The sequence below is a fragment of the Varroa destructor genome, unplaced genomic scaffold (genome assembly GCF_002443255.2).
Source record: "Varroa destructor unplaced genomic scaffold, Vdes_3.0 BEIS01000002.1, whole genome shotgun sequence".
NCBI lineage: Eukaryota > Metazoa > Arthropoda > Arachnida > Mesostigmata > Varroidae > Varroa > Varroa destructor.
In genome coordinates, this window is record NW_019211455.1 from 68,115 (window position 1) to 87,719 (window position 19,605).

The window sequence follows — 19,605 nt, forward strand, 5'->3', positions numbered from 1 at the left end:
ATGTAAATTTTTCAGGCTTTTTTTTCATCTTTTGCTGATGTCGAAGCCTTTCGGCATCAGTAGCCTCGCTAAAGGCTTATAAAGAAAGTACAACTGATACCTACATTAGAGAAATGCCCATATACAATTATCGAGCCCATAGAACATTGTCCTTATCATTATTACGTGCTAATGAAGCAAGCCTATTGTCAGCAAGTAAGAATTTACTTCGCAAACTGCGTATCAACTTCTAACTTCTCAAAACAGTGTCTCGTATAACAAAATAAAATACAATATTGTGGTGTTATTATATAGTTTATACGTTAGTTTATTATATGATCGTAATAATTATATTATCATTAATGCGATGACTAGTGCTATAGAAAGCCGGCAATTATTGTTTTTTCTTTGACGTTTTCTCCGGTTCGTTCGCAGTTCACTTCTAATTTTCGCTATATTTCGTCGACATAGGTAACCGGTGTCATGCGTCAGTTGTTATAGCAGCTGATACCCGTTATCGTTGTGTTTGATTCGTCAGAATGTTATTATTTCTTGTCAATCAACTTATTTTTTGTTATTGTTCTATGATTCAATCCGTGACTGCGACTTTCCCCGGGGCTTCACCACTAACTGATACGTCTCACGTATCTATCTAGCCTGCAATGCGTCAGAGGTGACAATGATCTGTTTGGGTGGCAGTTGCATCTTTACTTCGTAACAACGTTACTGTTTATCTCTGTGATTCACAGCGGGCACGCTATCGCCTCGGGTGTACCTTTTGTCGCTCGGACCCTTATAAACAATCATACACTCACGCATTCTTTATTTTCATTGCTTTGTTTTTTTTTTTTTTTTTTTTTTACGAACAATTATCTCTTTATATTTCACCGTATCCATTTGTTAGCTTTCACACTCAATCCTATTCTCATTAGGTATGCCGTATCGGGAGGACTGTGTGGAACTAGTTCTGCCATCTTGTTCACTTTTACATATACAGAAACCGTAGAAAAACGTTATACATACTGTGTATTTCCGTGTCCGTCGAATGTGTATAGCAATCATTGTTCTTAGTATGTATCAGCACGTATACAGTAATAGTGATCGTAACGAAACTAAGGGAATGCATCTCGCAGTGGACCTTCACAGTTCATTGCTTGGTTTGTGTCTTTTCGATTGCTATTTGGGTAGCACCCAATGAGTGACTTTTGTCTATTATAAGGAGTATTAAATGTCTAGTGGGCAAACCTAGATTCTCCTGGGGGACTGTTGCGTCATTTGCCCTCCAATTATGTTATCGTACTCGACGTCCCCTGCTGAGTTTGCCTACTTTCGACGAATATGGAACGACGTACTCTGATAAAATCAGAGGCCTGCGCTGAGACGGCTATGCCGTCTGATATCGAAATGCCTTCTGTGCATTTACGCTACAGTGTGCTGCACTGAGTGAAACCACTCATACGGATTCGCCAGGCATCGATCCTATGCTCTATTCTTGTTCAATTTTTAGTATACAATTAGTTTGAAATTGATTCTACCTGCATGAAATTACCTACTTATTGATAAAGACGTAATTTATAATACACGATATCGTATTTGCGCGTTCACATACACATTTTTCTAAGATATTTCTTAGAGAGAACTTTAGGGGAATCTACGTACGAAATCGTTCATGATTTTTGGCGGGTACGTTTTTCAACGGTTGTACATACATATTTTAGTAGCGATAATGCCGAACCGCATCGATGGGCAGAGGCGGTGACTCATTGTTCCAAGGGTTAATTTTGAAAGGTAATGGCGGATATGTTCATCGTCAATATCAGTTCATATCGTTAGAACAGATGACATTTCGGTCTCATGGTAACCTCGAAGAGTTCAAATCTATAGCGATGCGTCTTCTCTGAAAAAGTTACCTCCGCGCCCTTTTCAACCTCAACTTCGTCATGAAATCCCATTGTTATCGTTCTCCCATATTCGTCTTCGTTAGCATAACAGTAATAATCAGTTAATAATATATTATAAGTAGCATCTACAGTGTATCGTATACGATTACCTAAGCATCTCTTCATGATTTCTCTTGCCCCCGTTTCTACATCTGTATCTACAGCTTGGTCAACTTTTACCATCCGTCCGTGTTCGTATTGCTTTCTCTCTTCATATCGTCTGGACCCGGAGTGTCTCAATCAAACGTCCTCAATCGTCGGGTATCACATGTGGCCTGCGCTGCGATGCTAAAGGTACCTATTGATTAAGTACTGTTATCACCAATGACATCATTAGGGTAGATCGGCGTAAAAATAATGATTTACTAAATGAAAAACGATGAATTTGTTCAGTCGATTATTCATTTTAAATGTAACGACACACGTAGTTGTGTAGCCGTATAGTTTTCCTCATCTCATGTTTGTTTCATGTCGTGCAAGCCTTAGGTTACCGCATGCCACCCCTCGCACTGACTGACCGTTGCCAGGCTCACACCCCTTCGCCTCGCATCAAAACTATTACGCAACAAATAGTCAGTGTCCTAACAAAGTGCTTAGAGTGGCAGGGGGAGAACAGTGTAGTTTATGTACAGAAAGCCGATCCTGGACATGGGACGAGTGCGAGACGTCCTCGTAGCGCTCCGATTATTGCTTCTATCTGTAACCGATTCCGGTTAACGAAACTGGCATCGGCCATTACCTGCCTCTGCGTTTTCTATCTATAGGGGTTATATGAATAAAGGTTGCTGTCATGGGTAGAAGTGTTACCATGCTCAAGTGGGGTCGTTCAGTGATTGGCGTCTCCCCTTTCTCTCAACGCTATCCATGTCTTTTTTCGCTATATTACCATTACCAAACTATTTTCTAATAATCAGAGATTTATAGCACTAGTAACATGGGTCATGTAATAGTAATGGTCGGTGTATTGAGCATTCTACGCATCGCTATGCGCTAGACCCTTCTATCTACAACATACACATTGTTGATCAGTTTATCATTGTTGATACTGCATCTCTTTTAACCGTTTTACGTCTCCCGTACGTAAGAGACACTTGAATGCTAGGATCCCGTCTCAAATATTTCCCGATTTGTCCTGTATCTGAAAGATCGACGTTGACAGCTGAACGATTTTTGACGCGCGACAACATTTTCATTATCGTTCCTTTTAACGACATCGATTGCTTGCGTAAAAACGGTTTTAGTGAGTCGAAACGTTTATGTGACCTCTATATGTTCTCATGCAGACCGATCGTGGTCATGTATAAAACGTTGTTTCTAGTTGCCAGTAAGGATTTGTTGCTTGCTTTAAGGTAGTCTGGGGTTCACTTATTGAAGTTGTCCTGTTTGGTGGAATCGGTCCTGATATATATCCGTATATTGAATATGGCACCAAATTTCAGTCCCATATGTTCTGTTACGGCTGTGACTCTGATAGTAATTGATAATTATTATTACTTTGTTACAATGCTTTACTAGACGCTAACTATGGGTGAAATCGTGTAAACGTTCGTGGTGGTGTTTGCCCTCGCTTTGCATAGCTTTGCGACCGAGGATACGTTTTTGTTAGCTGTAGTTTATACACGAATGTATTATCATCCATCGTTCCAAAGGCTTTCAGTATTTCATCAGCGAGTACTTTGGTCTCCCTCGAAGTATATTTACTTCACCCTCTGTTTCTCTTTAATCAAACCTTAGTGCCAGCCGAGATGTCAAAAGAGCAATTCTCAGACAACAACCAGCTTAATAACCTATGACTTTTCTGTACCTTCTTCCGAATTCCGCTCATTTAGTCAATCTCGCATAAACGTATTTAAGCATACCCACGTTTTCAAGCGATTGTAGTTTCGTAATAAGCACATAGGTTACGGCGTACATTAGTAACTCGTCGGCGCGTCAATCGTCTATCTGTGACTTGTTCGCTATTATGTTGACGTCGTGATGTTTTTGTCTTTTACTTTTTCTACTTTTTTCGTGTTTCTTTGGCATCCCCGAGAGCAGCAGCGGGCTACACACGTTTTTCTTATTCATTGTGTCGTTCGATTTGGTTTATCGTATAGCCGCGCGGAACTAGAGGCGAATTCGTGAGCTGCGACCAGATCCTTGCCGCCCGTACGAATTGATGCATGGCCGCACTGGTCATCGGTAGCACTTTTGCAGCTTGTGCAGCCTGAACCGTCGCAATCGCCTGGTGCTCCAAAGAGCGGCTTTCGTCCAACGAACGGAGCAGCTCGCGGACGAGGAGCGAGGTTCAGAGTACCACACTCTGTTGCATCGACTTTCGGCAATTGTACAGCCATTTGATGACGCGGGCATTCTTTTCGACGATCGATGTTTCATGTATCACTCCACCAGCGTGCTCGACGAGGTCGTGGCTAGACAGGCCGGCTCGAATAGTACCAACGGGCGGAAGCGCAGAAGCCAGGTGATTCCGAAATTCATCTTCTGCAAATTTTACGCAGACGGAAAGACAAACCTATAGGTCAACGAGTAAGCAATGGATTGCCTCGTAGAGTTCGGGGCGGATAAAACCAAGAAACGGGCTAAAAACGAAAATGGCTCAGTTCAATAACACACATATGTTATTAGTAGCTTCAGGCGAACCCGTACTTTGAGGGAAAAAGGAATAACGTAAAGCGAAGTAGCTAGGTTCGCAAAACATGCAGCTAGACATCAGTGGACCTCTTTGTGACCAATGATAGAACGACAACGAAGGCTCAAGCTTGGGAATACAGATGGAAAATGAGTCTGGCTATATTGTCCGAAGTGCAAAGAAGAATACAACAATGATCAAAATATGCGCGACTAAGGATAAAGAATTGAACGGAGCTTGACGAGAAGGAGACGAAATGGCTGGAAAAGCCACGTCCTGGGGGAGGGGGGCATCAAAATAGAATTTCAGTATGGCGTAGGTTAGGGCAGGAGATCTTGCATCTATATATACATGGTCGCTAGACGCGATTGGCATTACGACTGCGAACACTATGAATAGGAGGCGGACTGCCCTTGTAATCAAGCCGGTAGTAGGGTGACGGAATAGCACATAATGATAGAGAAGAGGTTCTATATACATTTAGGTAAAAAAACGGTCCTTCCAACGGAGTCGCGACAAATAATTGACTCAAGAATTCACGTCTAGCTTTTGTCAGACAGATTAGATGTATGTGGACAGCTCGGGAGTGATTCTAGTAATTTAAAGCTTTGGCGGGACTAAACACTATATATTGTTCTAGTCAAGGACTGCAACCTGGTTTAGGCTCGTATACCCTAGCAGATAACGTCGTTGATAGTCACTGATTGAGGACTGCTGCAATGCGAAAGGAATGATACATGCGAAGGTACTAGTGTGATCAATGTAGCATCGAAGGACGGTTCTCTGAGATATATATGGCTTGATTTGCCCAGCCAGAAAAGCTCTGCTGGTCGTAATGTGGTCAAAAATCGCTAGCACGAACGTATATAAGAAACATTTCAGCTAGGAGTGGAAAGTAAGTAATGTATATAGATTACGGATTCATTTGATACAACATGAAATCTTTGTTTTTATATTTTAGCGTAGAAAAGGCATATGATGATGTCGTTATCTAAATAAAATACCCTACGAATTAAATGTTTGTTTGTAGCCCTACCAAAGCGCTTTATTTAATCTTACGGAGCTGACTAACATCCAAAAGTTTAGCACAAGCCCCGCAATCTGGTTAGTAACTGTTAATCCCTTCTATCCCGTTGATCGGTTGGCCAGTCGCTTCATATCGTAAATCGTTTAAGTGTAAAGTAAGCGGCCATCTTAGCGAATGTAAGTTTAAAGGGTATTGATGAAATGGAAATAAATAGGTACTTAAGCTAGCCTATTTTAATTGTGTAATTTTCCTTTTTCTAGTAGGTAACAGGTTTCTACCTGACTCGCCCTCACTGGGATTCTCGTTAGAGTTGTTGTTTGAGTCCTGCGACGACTGTGACTCAAAGAACTTCGGCGGAGTCGTCGCCGGTGAAGGTTGAACGAGGGCTGTAAACATGGTCGCGTCCAGGAAACCTAACGTATCAAAAAACAATGCCGTATCTTCCCTACGATCATACGAGCAGGGACGACGGACAAAGTTTTGACATAGAGAGTTTGGCAAGGAAAAGTCAATATTAGATACAATATCGAATTTGCCTAACTAGAAAGGCTATTAGAAGATTTTATGCTGCCGATTATATTCCTCGTACGGGTTTTTTTTTTGATGTAGATGAAATTTATACTTATCTGCCTATATATTCTATGTATAGGTATATATAGTCGAAATGATAAAAAATACTGAGCATATATAGCAGTGTATGTGAAGAGTTTCTGTGAAAAAGTAGATTTTTGTCAATTTTTAGTTAACTTTGAACATTGTATATTTTCTGAATTTTTTTGGGCAAGCCAATAACGTCTACAGCAAATCTACCGCATAGGCATTGACTGAAAAGGTTTTTCAAAAGGAACTCGATTAATTCCTATATATGCAGCCACGATAGAAACTCTCCATTTTTCTAGCTAATCGAAGAATCCATTTCAGACCAACTATCATAAAGAACAATTATTAACCCTTCTATTTGACATTTGTCCACTTTTCCTATTACAAAATTTCCTCAATTCTGGCCCAAACACTTAAAAATCCTTCCGTACAAAGACGCTTTATATAATACTTCGTAATAATCTATGCCTTTACATAAAATGCTAATCGTTTTGTAGCTGCGACAACTTTGGCACTAACTACAAACATGGTTTTGCGCTTTTGCCAATTGCAGTTGGCGGGGTACGCTTTCTATTTTTGTCTGCGTTAAATTACACTAGATATAACGAAACTTATAATAAACGGCAAACTTTAATTGGCAACAATAAACATGCAATACTGCTTGTTTTTCAGAAGTTGCGGTAACTTATAGAAATATTCGGACAAGTGTTTGTTACCTCTGCTTACGCTGAACGTTTGTCGATTTCAATCGCAGTATATGTATTACATTTCCATCTTTAAACAGAAATTTGAAGATTTACGTAGCGGCGTACGCGGCTTCACTCTGCCCATTCAATGAGACCGGTGAAATCTGCGAACTATTGGCTATATCAGAAAGTAATCGCAGTACTATGATGAAGATGTTTCTACATGGTGAAATGTGTTTATACTTGAAAAGCAAATACTCACAGCGTGTGAAATGGCTGCATAGGAGGTAGAAGGTTGGGTTGACTTTTAAAGCAACGGCTAAGCGGTACCGAGGCAAACGTCGCAGCGTCTGACCTCGATCGGCCGAGCGAGCGCGTCCCCCCGACGTTATTTGCGTCGGAATTTTCACGACCGGGTGACCGGAACGACGAACTGCGCGAGATGTAATCCGAGGTTGTTCGCGATCGTGGCTTGAAGTATTCGCTTCCATCCGTTGAAGACTCTGATGACGGTGAAGCAGGGCGAAGTCGGCTTGCAGATCGGGCCCTGAGCGTAACACAAGAGAGCACCAGAAATAAACAAAAGGACGAAGCTCGTTATAACAGTAAAGTGAATTAGTAAACAGTAAAACAAGCTGAATGCTAATGTGGCATAGTTTACTCGAAGTCGGTAGTAACTATTAAATAGATTATAAAGGAATGATTGTTATTATTATTCAAGCATTTCTATTATCCGAGAGTACATAATGACTCGAGGCACATCCCATATATTTAAATCAAGGGCTAAAAAAAAAGATCTATAAGTTTAAATATCGAAATGACGAGTAAAGCCCTCACTTATAGAGGAAATTAACACTCTTAAACATAGTACATATGTTCTGCAAATGCATATCACACTAATTCTGTTTCAATATAGGTGAGTGTTCGGTAATTCGGCAAAGATGGACGACTTTATCTACAATAGAAAATCCATTCTAAGTAATGCCGTTAAGTGCTAAGGAGAACGTTTTCGAATTTGTGTTTCGCGCGAAATTACCGACATCTGCCTTTTGTAACGCTGATTTACGAACACGAACGTATCCATTGACCGAGCTCCAGTGTACAAAATTTCTTGGTTTGATCCGCGCCACAAACGACATGCGCATTTAATATTATATTTAATTATGAGTGATGGTTAAGGAGTGGTTCGCTTATTATGTTCATTCTTTCAGTAGTATGTCGTACCGTGCCAGCAGGTTCTAGTAACCGTTTACGTTGATGAAGGAAAGCACAGATATGGCTCGCTACATATACACAGATGGCCTATCTGATAGACTGTCTAGGCAGTTTGCTGTTTATGAAGTAGATCATCCATCACTATAGCGCTATTGGACACATGTTATTTGATAATATATCTACGCTACTGATGGCCGCTTTGTAAATTATGGTGTGGCAGTATTCTCAAACATGACAAATGAGAACGAAGTTGAAGGTAACAAGCTCAATGAAAAAAAAAAATAGATTTAAAAAAGGAATAACTATTTGTCTAATCGATTCGATCTTTCGCGCTAATCCTCCCGTAGTAAATCCCTAACCAGCCACGATTTATAATCGCGTTAAAGGACCGGTTTGCGTTCGACAAAAACGTAGAGTAACGAACAGGCGCGTAGTGATTTATCATCAGCGTAAGAGTAGTCTCAAATACTAAATGTATACTCTTATTCTCGCGTTTAATACATTTGTTCTATCATATAATCATGTTGGTTTCGTGTTTAAAATTCGTCGAATGAGCTATGAGGTCCCGTAAATGGAAATCCTCCAGCCTAGCACGAATTGAAGATGTTCCTGCGTAAAGATCGGCGTAGTTCCACACCGTTTGACAGAACCGAACTTCATTGATATATGAGGATCACAAAACAATGGCCAATGTGTTCTTCGTCAAAGATATTGTGAAGTCCAGACAAAGCCAACGTCACCTTAATACCTCAGGGAATCTTCGTGGAGAGATTTTTTGCATGATACTACTTAATATGTCTAGCATCGTCGGTCGATTTTCAAAATGCAGTTATTACATTGGTAATAAGGACCGATACCTGTCTAAATTTTTCCGGTACGAAAGATGAGCGCTCCACCGAACTGCATACAGCGTATGCAGGACAGAACGTCACTATGAAACAACATCCAGCGTTCACCTTCGAGACAAATTCGAGGCAGCTATTATGTGCCTACCTACGTCTGCCCCTTGAGAGATGGGTGAAGGCTGTATTGTAACTGAAATGTGCTTTTCAAGATCCGCCTAAACGAAGCACTGTGATGATATAGAAAACTTTATCTACGCGTCATTCAAGATGCTGCGTATAGAATGTCTGCCCGATCACTGTGTTAATCTATTTCCTCATCGGATTCTTTATAGTTATCTAGGATACTTGTAAAGAACAAACTACCATAGAAAGGTATGTATGCATTTGCGAGATACGAAGAGATCTCTGAACAACCCACTAGTTCAGTAAGGTGTGCAACCCATTGTTTTTCAATGCTTCAAGCACAAAGAGGCGATCATATAATCGGATCTATCTAATGGTAATACGCCGCCTGTCGTCTACGTGAAGCTACAATAGAACGAGTGATAATAACCGTCTTTCAATTGTTAGAATGTGGTTAGGGAAGTCAGACGTTGTCGGCCTATCTGCTCTCTCTCTCGCTCTCCCTCTCCCCCCCCCCCTCTCGCATGCTGTGTATAGGTTCGTATCAAGCTTCATAATCACCTTGAACCTTGTCAGCATACGAGCTAACAAATGCAATGATCGGAGGTAAATTGCCCCAGATACTAACAGAAATGGGCAGCTCTGTTCCGCCTGTGGGAAGATCGTTCGTTTGTAAACACGTCGTCGTCATAGGACATAGTGATTTTTGTCTCCTACTAAAATGGTTCGTAGTACCCCAGTTCGTGCACGATTAATTTTATCTCGGCCCATGTTGCAATCTCGTCCATACCAGTCGTTCTAAAAATTAGTTTAGTAGGACCACTTTTAAGATGTGCAGTTTCTGGGAAAATAGAAATATGGCACGTTAAGCTAGCACAGGCAGAGTAATTATTGTTATATGTTTATATTATTTTTACAACTTTTCAGAAGATGTTTTGTCGATACGATTAGTCAGACCGAACAAGCATTTGACCCTTTATGTTTCTACGAACAAACGAATCGTGATTAAAGGTAATAGATGATTTTTAATATGATTTGAGTGAAATAATCGTACGACTTCTAAAAACATCGTACAGGTCATAGAAGCATGCCAGCCTAAGTAATTAGAGTATACAAGTTGAAATTCTTCAACTGGGCCATTCTGCTTGCTTAATAAACACAAAGATTTTTAAATTGATTTTTGTTAACTTGTCGTTCCTCTTTACGTTTGAAATGTTCTTTCATTACAGCTAAATACGATTTTGAAAACAATTAACGTAACTTGGATATTTTTGTGTAATATATGACCAAACATAAAACTCATTGTAAAACTAACACATTTTTAGCACACATTAACACACATATCGGACATTCTTCCTGCGCACTTCTCACTACAGTCAAAGTCCTAAAAAAAAAAAAGCTTTGCTCGTCAACGTAAAAACCAAAACTGTTTTTTTTTTTTTTATATAACCATAATAAAAATGAATAGGCAAAGCTCTTTGCTACATTGTTAGTCTGTTTGTGGGCCATAGAAATATCTGTCCCTCCTCCGCCTTTCCGGCACCAAAAGAATGATCGCAAAGCCTTACGTGAAAGCAGTTTCTCGTAGACTCGGTTTCATTCGTGAGAGATGCATCACAACTTTCCACTTTCATTTTCATTAGCGTGCACGTTTTTTGCTTTTGTGTCTCTTTTTGCTCTTCTGCATTTGGATGGTTGGTTGATTTTCTCTTTTCAGAGTTTCCAACATTGCAGCTATGTTCAACAGAGTTCGCCGAACGTTAACTGTGACACATAGTATTACATACATAGATGTTTCACTTCGTTTAGGCCATAGGCCACCTAATAGTGCACTGTATATTCTAAGCAGCGACCACATACGTATTCAATCCTGCTAGCCGCGGAGCCTGGGCCAAGGATAAGGCTAAACTTTCTTTCAGTTCTCCCTGGTCCCCAACGCACCTTTTAGCATAGTATGCAATGTTTGCATTTTCACAAGGTGGGACCACTTTCCCCAAGTGTTGTAGCCATCTAGCCACCTAGTTTCATTTGTGCTCTTGTTCCATAGCTGTCCGGTTGCTTGGCCTGCTCTTGGAAGTAGACGTACCTTTACAGATACGAAGAGCCGGGATAGTTTGGCCTAGCTATTGGAATAGTGCTTCTAGATTCACTCGGTAAGAGTGCGTGACTTCCTGAGCTCTGGAACCTTGAATCTAGATTCTAGCGCCATTGACCGAATAGATTTCACCCTTTGCTACAATGCAACAGACGACGTCTCTTTCTATTGGTCTCAGTATGGGGTGGTCGCCGTGAACAGTTAGAGAGGAAGAGGGGCAACCAGAGGGCCTAGTGTGTAGTGACCGTGCCTGGCAATAGCACTCTCCTGAGATATTTTTGCTCGGTTTGCTCTTTTTTTCTACTGGATGTTAGGCATGCGCGATACACTAAGGACACGACACTTATAGAGGGTCACGAAGCAGGAGCAGCAGCGATGGCTGTGAGCTCACGTAGGTTGTAGGGTAAATAAGGAAGATGATGTCGACTTTAAGCAAGCTAGCTGAACGGCTAGTGAGACACACATCGCGTCAAGACTAGGAGATGGAAAGACCTCCAGTGAAGCATTTGCAGTTTCCAACTTTCCCCTACTATTGCATCGAGAAAACACGGTGGCAGTCGGTATGAAATAACCAGCTAGCCGTCAAAGACTCTTCAACGAATGCCCCCTGGACTGGTCCAAGTGAAGAGTGTTTCATCAAACCCAAGAAGCAAACGAGGGTAGCCAATTTAATGTGCACGTAAAGACAAACGCCAACTTATTGAAGTCCTTTTTTCTACTGCAAAAACAGCCGCCGCAAACGGGTAACCTTGGGGAGATTTCGTCTTCACCCTGTTGAACGGAAAAGCTACGAAGTTAGTCGTAATAGTAGAGATCCACGAGAAAAAAATATTCTGATGGTAACAAAAGAAATAGGACAAGCGAGAGAAGACGACCCGATCAATCACGCATGGGAACACCCAGTTGACTTCTACACATGTAGCCACAATTGTCGTGAATGCGATGCACGGTATCATTTGCTGTCATAGGAACCGCAGCGAAAGCCAAGTAACGCGGACAGCAGTGATCGCCGCAGGGGACCATTGACTGAAGGATTTTATCCAGCCTACTAGTAGTCTATTAGCGGGATCTGCAACCCGATACGGTTTTTTGATTGATCACTTAATGTACTGTTACTTCAACACTCGCTGTCGTTGTTCAATGACTCTTAATTGGAATACTTAATCGGACAAAGACCTTAGTATAATATTTATAAAACAGAAAAAATTAGTACCCTATGCTTATCCATATGAAGAATGCGTGTCAGTCTTATTCGTCTGTGAGATGGCTGGATAAAAATAGGTCCTCGAGGCCATCGTAAGATAAGGGAGCCAGCTTTACTATAGATGAGTCAGTGTGTTATCTTGTGTTAGCAAAAACGCGAGCGTCGTCCATAGAAATTAGCCCTTCCAGATGCCACTTACTTTGATCTAGATGAAGTTACGAGCGGACATCGGGATCAACCGAAATTAAATTGTACATTGACAGAACAACAAAGATGCACTGATGCACATTTTGGCTGTCGTTGACTCTTGCATGCATGGTACCCCTCGTATGATGCCTCAACTCGGTCTGCAGCAATTAATTATGACCGCTGGATGGATTTGCCTCGGTACTATATATAGCGTCCTATTAGTTAAATAGGTATGTTTGTTGATAAATAGGTTCCTACTAGCTGCGTAGTGTACTGTGGTGCGGAATCAGTTGGTTGTTCCATGGAGAATGCTACATGACCAAGTTTTCAGTCCAGCGATGCGAAAGGATGCGAGCACGCATAAAGCGGATAGGTCAAATCGTGACCAGCAAACGTCAGGGAAAAAGTCGTTCCCAAACTAAACTATGGTGAGATTGTAATATAGATGGTAGTTGATCCCGTGGTCAACAATAAAAAAAGGTAGTAACCATTTGCTTAATGCAAATAATATTCGCAGTGACACAATCCGCTAATTAACTTATACATCGGGTGGTCGATCTGGTGAATACCAAACCCATCAGTGAGATAAAATCAAAGATGGTTATCATCATCATCATCATCGCATTGCAGTTCCACTCTCTGGTCTCACCGAAACGAGTAGCAATCGAATCAGGAACTATGCCTAAACGGGCAAACGTAAAACCACAGAGATGACTTCGGGTTTCCGGCTTTGAACATTATAGTCACTCTCATCAATTCCGAATCGTCAACCCTGCGGTACACAGTGACGCCAAGATACACCCTTAGCGGAAACGGATAAACAATATCAACAAAGACGCTAACAGATCGATATCAGCTACACAGGACGTAGGATATGAACCGTAACCTACCCAGAAGACAGAAGGCTACAGTATCGAATTGCCTCTCCCACGTCCATACACAAACACCTTTTCGACTTGACACCAACATCAATCAACAAAAGTTCACACGTTGAGGAGCGTCAAGATGACCATCAGCAGGCCATGACAGAGGACAAAAAAAGGCGAAGGAACAGGTATCTACAAGTTACTTTGTGCTAGACCCTAAGCAGTCCGTTACAGGTTATCTGCACACAATAAAACGCTACTAGAATTGAGTCCGCCAGTAAGTACAGCAACTGGAAACCTATACGTGTCCCATAAGTCGGTCGCATAAACAGCGAACGTGTTTGTGCGCCAAAATAGGCTCTCGCCATACATAAGGTTTTATATCAACTATTGTATTTTACATCACACTTGCATACAATATAACGACACGCAGGCTCATTATTAAAGTAGTGGACATTTGACGTGCGGTCTGATGATAAGGTTTAATCGACAAAGTGGTATCATTATAGTTAGGTTAGTTAAGTAGTCTTCTAGACAGATTTCTGCAATTACGTGTTTCTGTAATCACGTGTTTCTGTACCCGCGTGTGCATGAGCCTGTGTACATAATCCGCAAGACCCAGAATCGAGCTGTACACAATCAAGCTAGTTGCTTCCACTGATGTCGATGATACGCAAGATGCCAGCCAGCCATCCAAGACACATCGTTAAAGTGAACCGCGAGCAGTTTTGTCCTTGGCTAATTTATAACACAGTTATTTTACTATCAGCTCCACTATAGTTGGCCGGAAATTTGCCTGTCGTAGTTTGACAATATGCGTGTAGAATGTAAGCTATATTCTATTCAAAGCAGGTATCATCGTGGCTCGCTTGTAAACTTCGCCGTATCCTGATCCATTGTATAGCAGACGAACTGCGTTCAAGAACCGCTAGCATTTAAAATACATTTAGAGGTATGGCCACCATATATTCTTAGGTATCAGATCGCTAGGCGCGCGTTTCACTGCTGATGAACATTACGGTCAGCAGAGATGTGCGCGAAAGTTTAGAATATATATAACTATAATACCGTTATTGCTTGTAGCAGCAGAATAAACAAAGCAAATAACCGTTGAATTTTACCCACAATATCATCACAATGGTTTCGTATAGCAGATTCTGCAAACGTGCAATTATGCGTTGACACTTACGGGTCATACCACTCACCTCGTATGGGGTGTACATTTGGGGTGTGTGTATTCATTTGGAATGGTTTTGCCGAACTGCGTTTCACCCACGATCTGCTACGCGGCACGCAGCTTCGTGTTACCCCCTGACTCTATCACACACACGCGGCAAATATATATTGTTTGATAATGAAGCGAACTAGATTGTCTCGTTCTGTAGTTGTTGATGCATAGCTTACAAGCGCAGCTCAGTCCTAACTTATCGGCTTAAAAGTCACTCCTAGCTACTGTTTTGTCGGCCGTGGCACGCCGCTATAGGCGCGGGCCATTCTGACCGCCTGCGCCATCTGATACGCATACGCAGCTCTAGTGAAGTAACAATAGATAATTTACTGCAGGAAAATATCAGACAAACTTCAAAAAGAACCATTAAGACGAAGGAATACGATGCGTTTGGGAGGTAGCTACTGGATAGATATAGGCGAAAGTGGCAAAAATAAAATAGAAATTTACTACGGATCGAATTCGAAACGTTTACTGACTTTCTATGTATATATTATTTGAAAATCGGGTCCTTTGTTCATTCTGTTCAATCTCTGGCGAGGTTAAAACTTTTCCGTTTGTTAGTCTTCGATTTCATCACCCCGTTGAAATGATGATAGCTTAATGTAATTTACATTCAAAATCGGAAAACTATATATATATATATAGATATATATATATATATATATATATATATATATATATATATGCAGAAGCATTCTGTGAATCGCGGCCATCTCTGTGGGAAATTTTGTTCTATCTATGCTTTCTGCTTTCTGGACAAAAATACAATAATCCCAGAAACATTTGTTCAATTAGTACGCCACTAAAACCTAGTTTTCCATGCCCCCGTTTTCATTTATCAATATTAGGGGCTTACTAGTAAAAACTTCCATGGTTATCGAGCATCGCGGACACATCTTCAGCGAAATGGCACCAGGAGAAAATCGAATTCTCAATAACAGATGTGCGAGTTTTAGGCGCTTGATCCTTGCTAGTCGGGCCTAACTATAGACTTTGTGTCTCTTCTACGAGCCCTTTGACTAGTACAGGGTGACCAAGTAAAAGTATTCCGATTCTATGAGACCTCTAAATCCGTACACTTTGCCTGCACGAGAGATTCTCTTGCGAGCAATATATTAGGCATTAAACTGCATCAAATCACCCATCATTACATAATGCCGACGAGCACAAGTAAGTATTGGAAGTGTATTCGAAGGCTTGAAAATGATTTGATAACACCGTGTTTGCTTACACCGTTAACTGTTTCTAGATTTACTAACCTGGTCTTCTGATAAAAAAAAATTACCGTGTTCTTCTATCGTATAAGTGGATAGTATTTGCCGCTGAGGTATGAATAGAACCACGGGTCTTCAGCAGGGCTTCCGTTTCAACGTGGGGTCGCCTTGGCGCTTCCGCGGAAGGATTCTCAATATTCCCCTCATTCTTTAAGTAATTCTTGGTGTTGGACGTTCTTAGATAGCACATACGTTTCGCATCACTGCCTGTCTCCTTCCTGTTTCCCAATCAATCATTACAACTATTCTGTCGCCGGCAAAGCCTACAATTACTCTCGGTTACACGGTGGGTACCGCGTTCAGTATAGGGCGTGTTGCACCCTTGAGTATCGTATAGGTCAGCATGCGAATTGTGTTTTCCTTGAGTAAGGTCGACCGATTTGTCTTTGCCTGAAGCCTTCTATCCGACCGGCACCCCATATAGACAAGATACATACAAGACGGTATGAAGTGCGACGAAAACCGCACCATCCTCTCTTGCTTCTTTCTACTTCGTCCGCTTGTTCCACTTCACAAATAGCACTGCCGAGTTAAAAAAACATTGACATTTAGTTAAAAAAACGTTTACATGCGCGCGTCTACCGGCGCTTATTATTGCATATAGACAGCCTGGACAGGACTGCAGATTGAAATAGCTACGAAAAACATACGCCTAAAGAGTGTGGTCATCCATTGTATTATGTTATATGAGAAAAGAAATGTTTCGATGAGGTTGTCTGTTTTTGAAAAGAAGTCGACAAAGGTGACGAAATTTTCTCCAAATATCCGTAATTTCCATATTCGTGTTAACTTTCATGGGTTAGCGTCATTGCTCGCTGCTTTCTTAAGCACACTTTTGACTACTGAAAATTGAACACGAATCATCCCTCATTGCGGTATCTTATAGTGCCGCTCGCCGATTGACTTCGACGCGAACGCACCCGGATCTTTTGGCAGTTGCTCGTCGTGCTGGCCTTTCAGCTAACCGCAGAAGTAATTTGGTCATCCGCGTATTTTCGGCCTATCCGACGAGTGAAGACGGTTTTCTTGAGTGATTGACTAGACAGACCCATACAGATATACGTGCATACGTCATGCCTTTGCGTATCGTGCGGACTCGCATCCGAATTGTGCTTATATATGAATTTGTTCTTGATCAAATGTTATTGCTATGACCATGATTGTTATATCATTAGTTCGCTCAGGGGTACAACGTCACAACAGAGCTGTTCAATACTTATCGACTTTCTCCTTTGATGGCTAAATATTTTATGGACAAATAGTAACGTTACCGCTAGAAGAAGCTGTGCATGAACGCGTACATTTCTCTGAATAGTGAGTCTGCCACGAATCAACTAGCGCAGAGAACATTGCCTTACTTGTCAAAAAAGAAGAAAAATAAAATGACTTCTAGTAAAAAGAGGGTTCACCCGTCCAGCGCAGCGCCCCTTTCAATCGTAAACAACACGAATTCGCTGTCCGCATTACTAGCACCACTCAAAGTCAAAAGACGCGCGAAGCGACGCTGGCACACGCATACGATGCCCAGCGTTTCCCCGCTCGATTAATTGAAGGGGATGGGGTGGGGGCAAGGTAGGACGCGGGGCAAAGTATACGCCGCTAGAGAAATATGGTAGCACGACCGCAGTAGCAACGGCTACGGCTTCGGTACCCACGACGTCGCTTCTGCTGAAAGCTCTCGTTACTACAACCGCTTCAATAACCTTTGGATGTAGCATGAAGGGCGATGAACAATGCATGCCCATCAAGTTGTGCAGTAGAGCCACTCGCGGCCACGGAACGATCACCTTCACATGTATAAATGTTTTCATACATGTACATACTTTTGCGTAGAGATTAAATGGGCAAGACGCTAAAGAGGCCACAGAAATGGGCATGACAAAAGTCGAGACCGTTCTGGTGCTATACGATGGCTAGCGGTGGCGTAGGCATTGGCAGACGACAACAATAACACGCAACAAACAGCCATAAAAACAACAGCAACAATTACTGCTGGATGCTGGATTCGTACAAGTCACGAACTGACCGGGAAATCTTCTTCGACGTTAGAAAACTCTCTATCTTCCACAATCAGCCGCGTTTGCTGATTATCTGCACCGAAACGCTCACAGCAGTCGTCGTATCAGTTGTTGCAATAGTGAAAGTCGTAACAACTTTTAGCATGTACGCTTTGCACCTTTCCTATGTAAAAAATGGTAATCTCGGACACGCCCATAAATAATACATGGACGTGGACAAGCGGCTTAATACGGAATTCTGCATGTCTGCGTTTACCAGACATTATCAGCGTCACCATGATCATTTTCATATGCGCTTTCGTCTAGAAAAAAGAAAATCATTTACATCAGGGTTACAGACGGCGTGATTGGTGCGTAATTTTATTAAAACCTCGGGAAGTGATCGCTGGCAGATGGCGCCAGTATTAGCTATAACTATTAGGCAATCATTACCCTAAGAACATTACTTCACATGAACGACTTCGGGTCGATCTATTTATCACACAGCATTGTCAAAGCAGTAACATACCGTAGATTACGTTTTCGCGGTATCCTGTGAGACTAAAAAAATCTGCTTGACAACAATGCCACGCCATGACGCCGGGGCGGTTCACCTGCATTCAACTGTACAAAGACTCTGATTACCTTCGAAAAAAGCTGATGATGTTGATGGCGTCTGCATCTGTGCTCCCTTCATCAAATGCATTTTCAGTATGTATCTCTTTTGACAATCATGCGAGTAACTTCTGATATTTGGTGGGCATAGCAAATCCGTTCGATGATGTATCAGTCTTCAAAGAGCTGGTAAGTTATAGCCGTTTGAGGCTTACATCGATACATCTTGACAGACTACTTTTGTCGCTAACCCTATCTGTATTGTATTTGTAGCGCATTTCTTTGCGCACATTTAGCGGTGATTCTTCCTGATGGCAAAATAGCTCGAGACACACACGGTCGGTGAAGGGTATGACGGACTGCTAAAAAAAAACAGATTGCAATAGCGAATTAATGCAAAGCGATGGACGGTACTGCTGTACCACAAAGACCTCAATATGGAACTTCCTATAAGGGTCATTTGATTATTGTCTATTTCGGCAAATACGTGCTAAATTCTGTGTAAGCTGGCAAGCAAACAGATCTCATACAACTTTCAACTCTGCGACTCTGCTCATCGAGCCAGACTACAGTGGATCCGATAATAATAATCCGACATTACCGCTATTAACAGGCTTGAGCCTAATAGTAACGGCTATAATTAGCCCAGAAAGAAAACGCTTCGAGAAGCTAGAAATTAACGTGGTTAGGTGGACCTAGATCCTTCTAACCTATTTAGTAACTGTATTTTAATATAACCCTGTGTATAATCGAACGTGGCGACATCGTCAGGTAGTACTTCTCTCGAACCTTGCTTCAAGTGGACCTTCTTCAAATTTGCTAAGAAACATCGTAGTTGACATAATGATATTGATTTCTATTGATTGAAAATATCTGGATTTACTATAGACAGTCTGAATCGTTCAGAAAATGTTGCGCGGTCAAGCTAACAATGAGCTTTTCTTCAAAAATTGGTCGAAAATGTATATATGATTCAACATTCAAGATTTCAATGGAACTGAAAAACTGGGCATCGTGCATCAGCGAATAGTTACCTACCCCGTGTAGGGTAGTGATCAATACAAAAAAAAATATCTGCATTGCACATTTG

The 19,605-nt window shown here is 41.5% G+C and overlaps 1 protein-coding gene and 1 long non-coding RNA gene across 36 annotated transcripts in view; one reads left to right on the forward strand and one right to left on the reverse strand.

Annotated features, from left to right (window-relative positions):
• Positions 1-275: 275 nt before the first annotated feature.
• Positions 276-19,605, reverse strand: part of LOC111243876 (uncharacterized) — a 203,399-nt gene continuing 184,069 nt past the window's right edge. For all 35 annotated transcript variants that reach the window (XM_086980226.1, XM_086980227.1, XM_086980228.1 and 32 more), the window contains 3 exons: positions 7,124-7,408; positions 5,854-6,020; positions 276-4,400 (listed from right to left, as the gene is read on the reverse strand). In XM_086980226.1, coding sequence (XP_086836352.1) covers positions 4,207-4,400; positions 5,854-6,020; positions 7,124-7,408 — 646 coding nt within the window. In that variant the 3' untranslated portion in view covers positions 276-4,206. The remainder of the gene's footprint in view (positions 4,401-5,853; positions 6,021-7,123; positions 7,409-19,605) is intronic.
• On the forward strand, positions 7,799-10,221 carry LOC147757208 (uncharacterized). The gene is made up of 2 exons (XR_015321198.1): positions 7,799-9,768; positions 9,972-10,221. It is a non-coding gene; the product is annotated as an uncharacterized LOC147757208 (long non-coding RNA).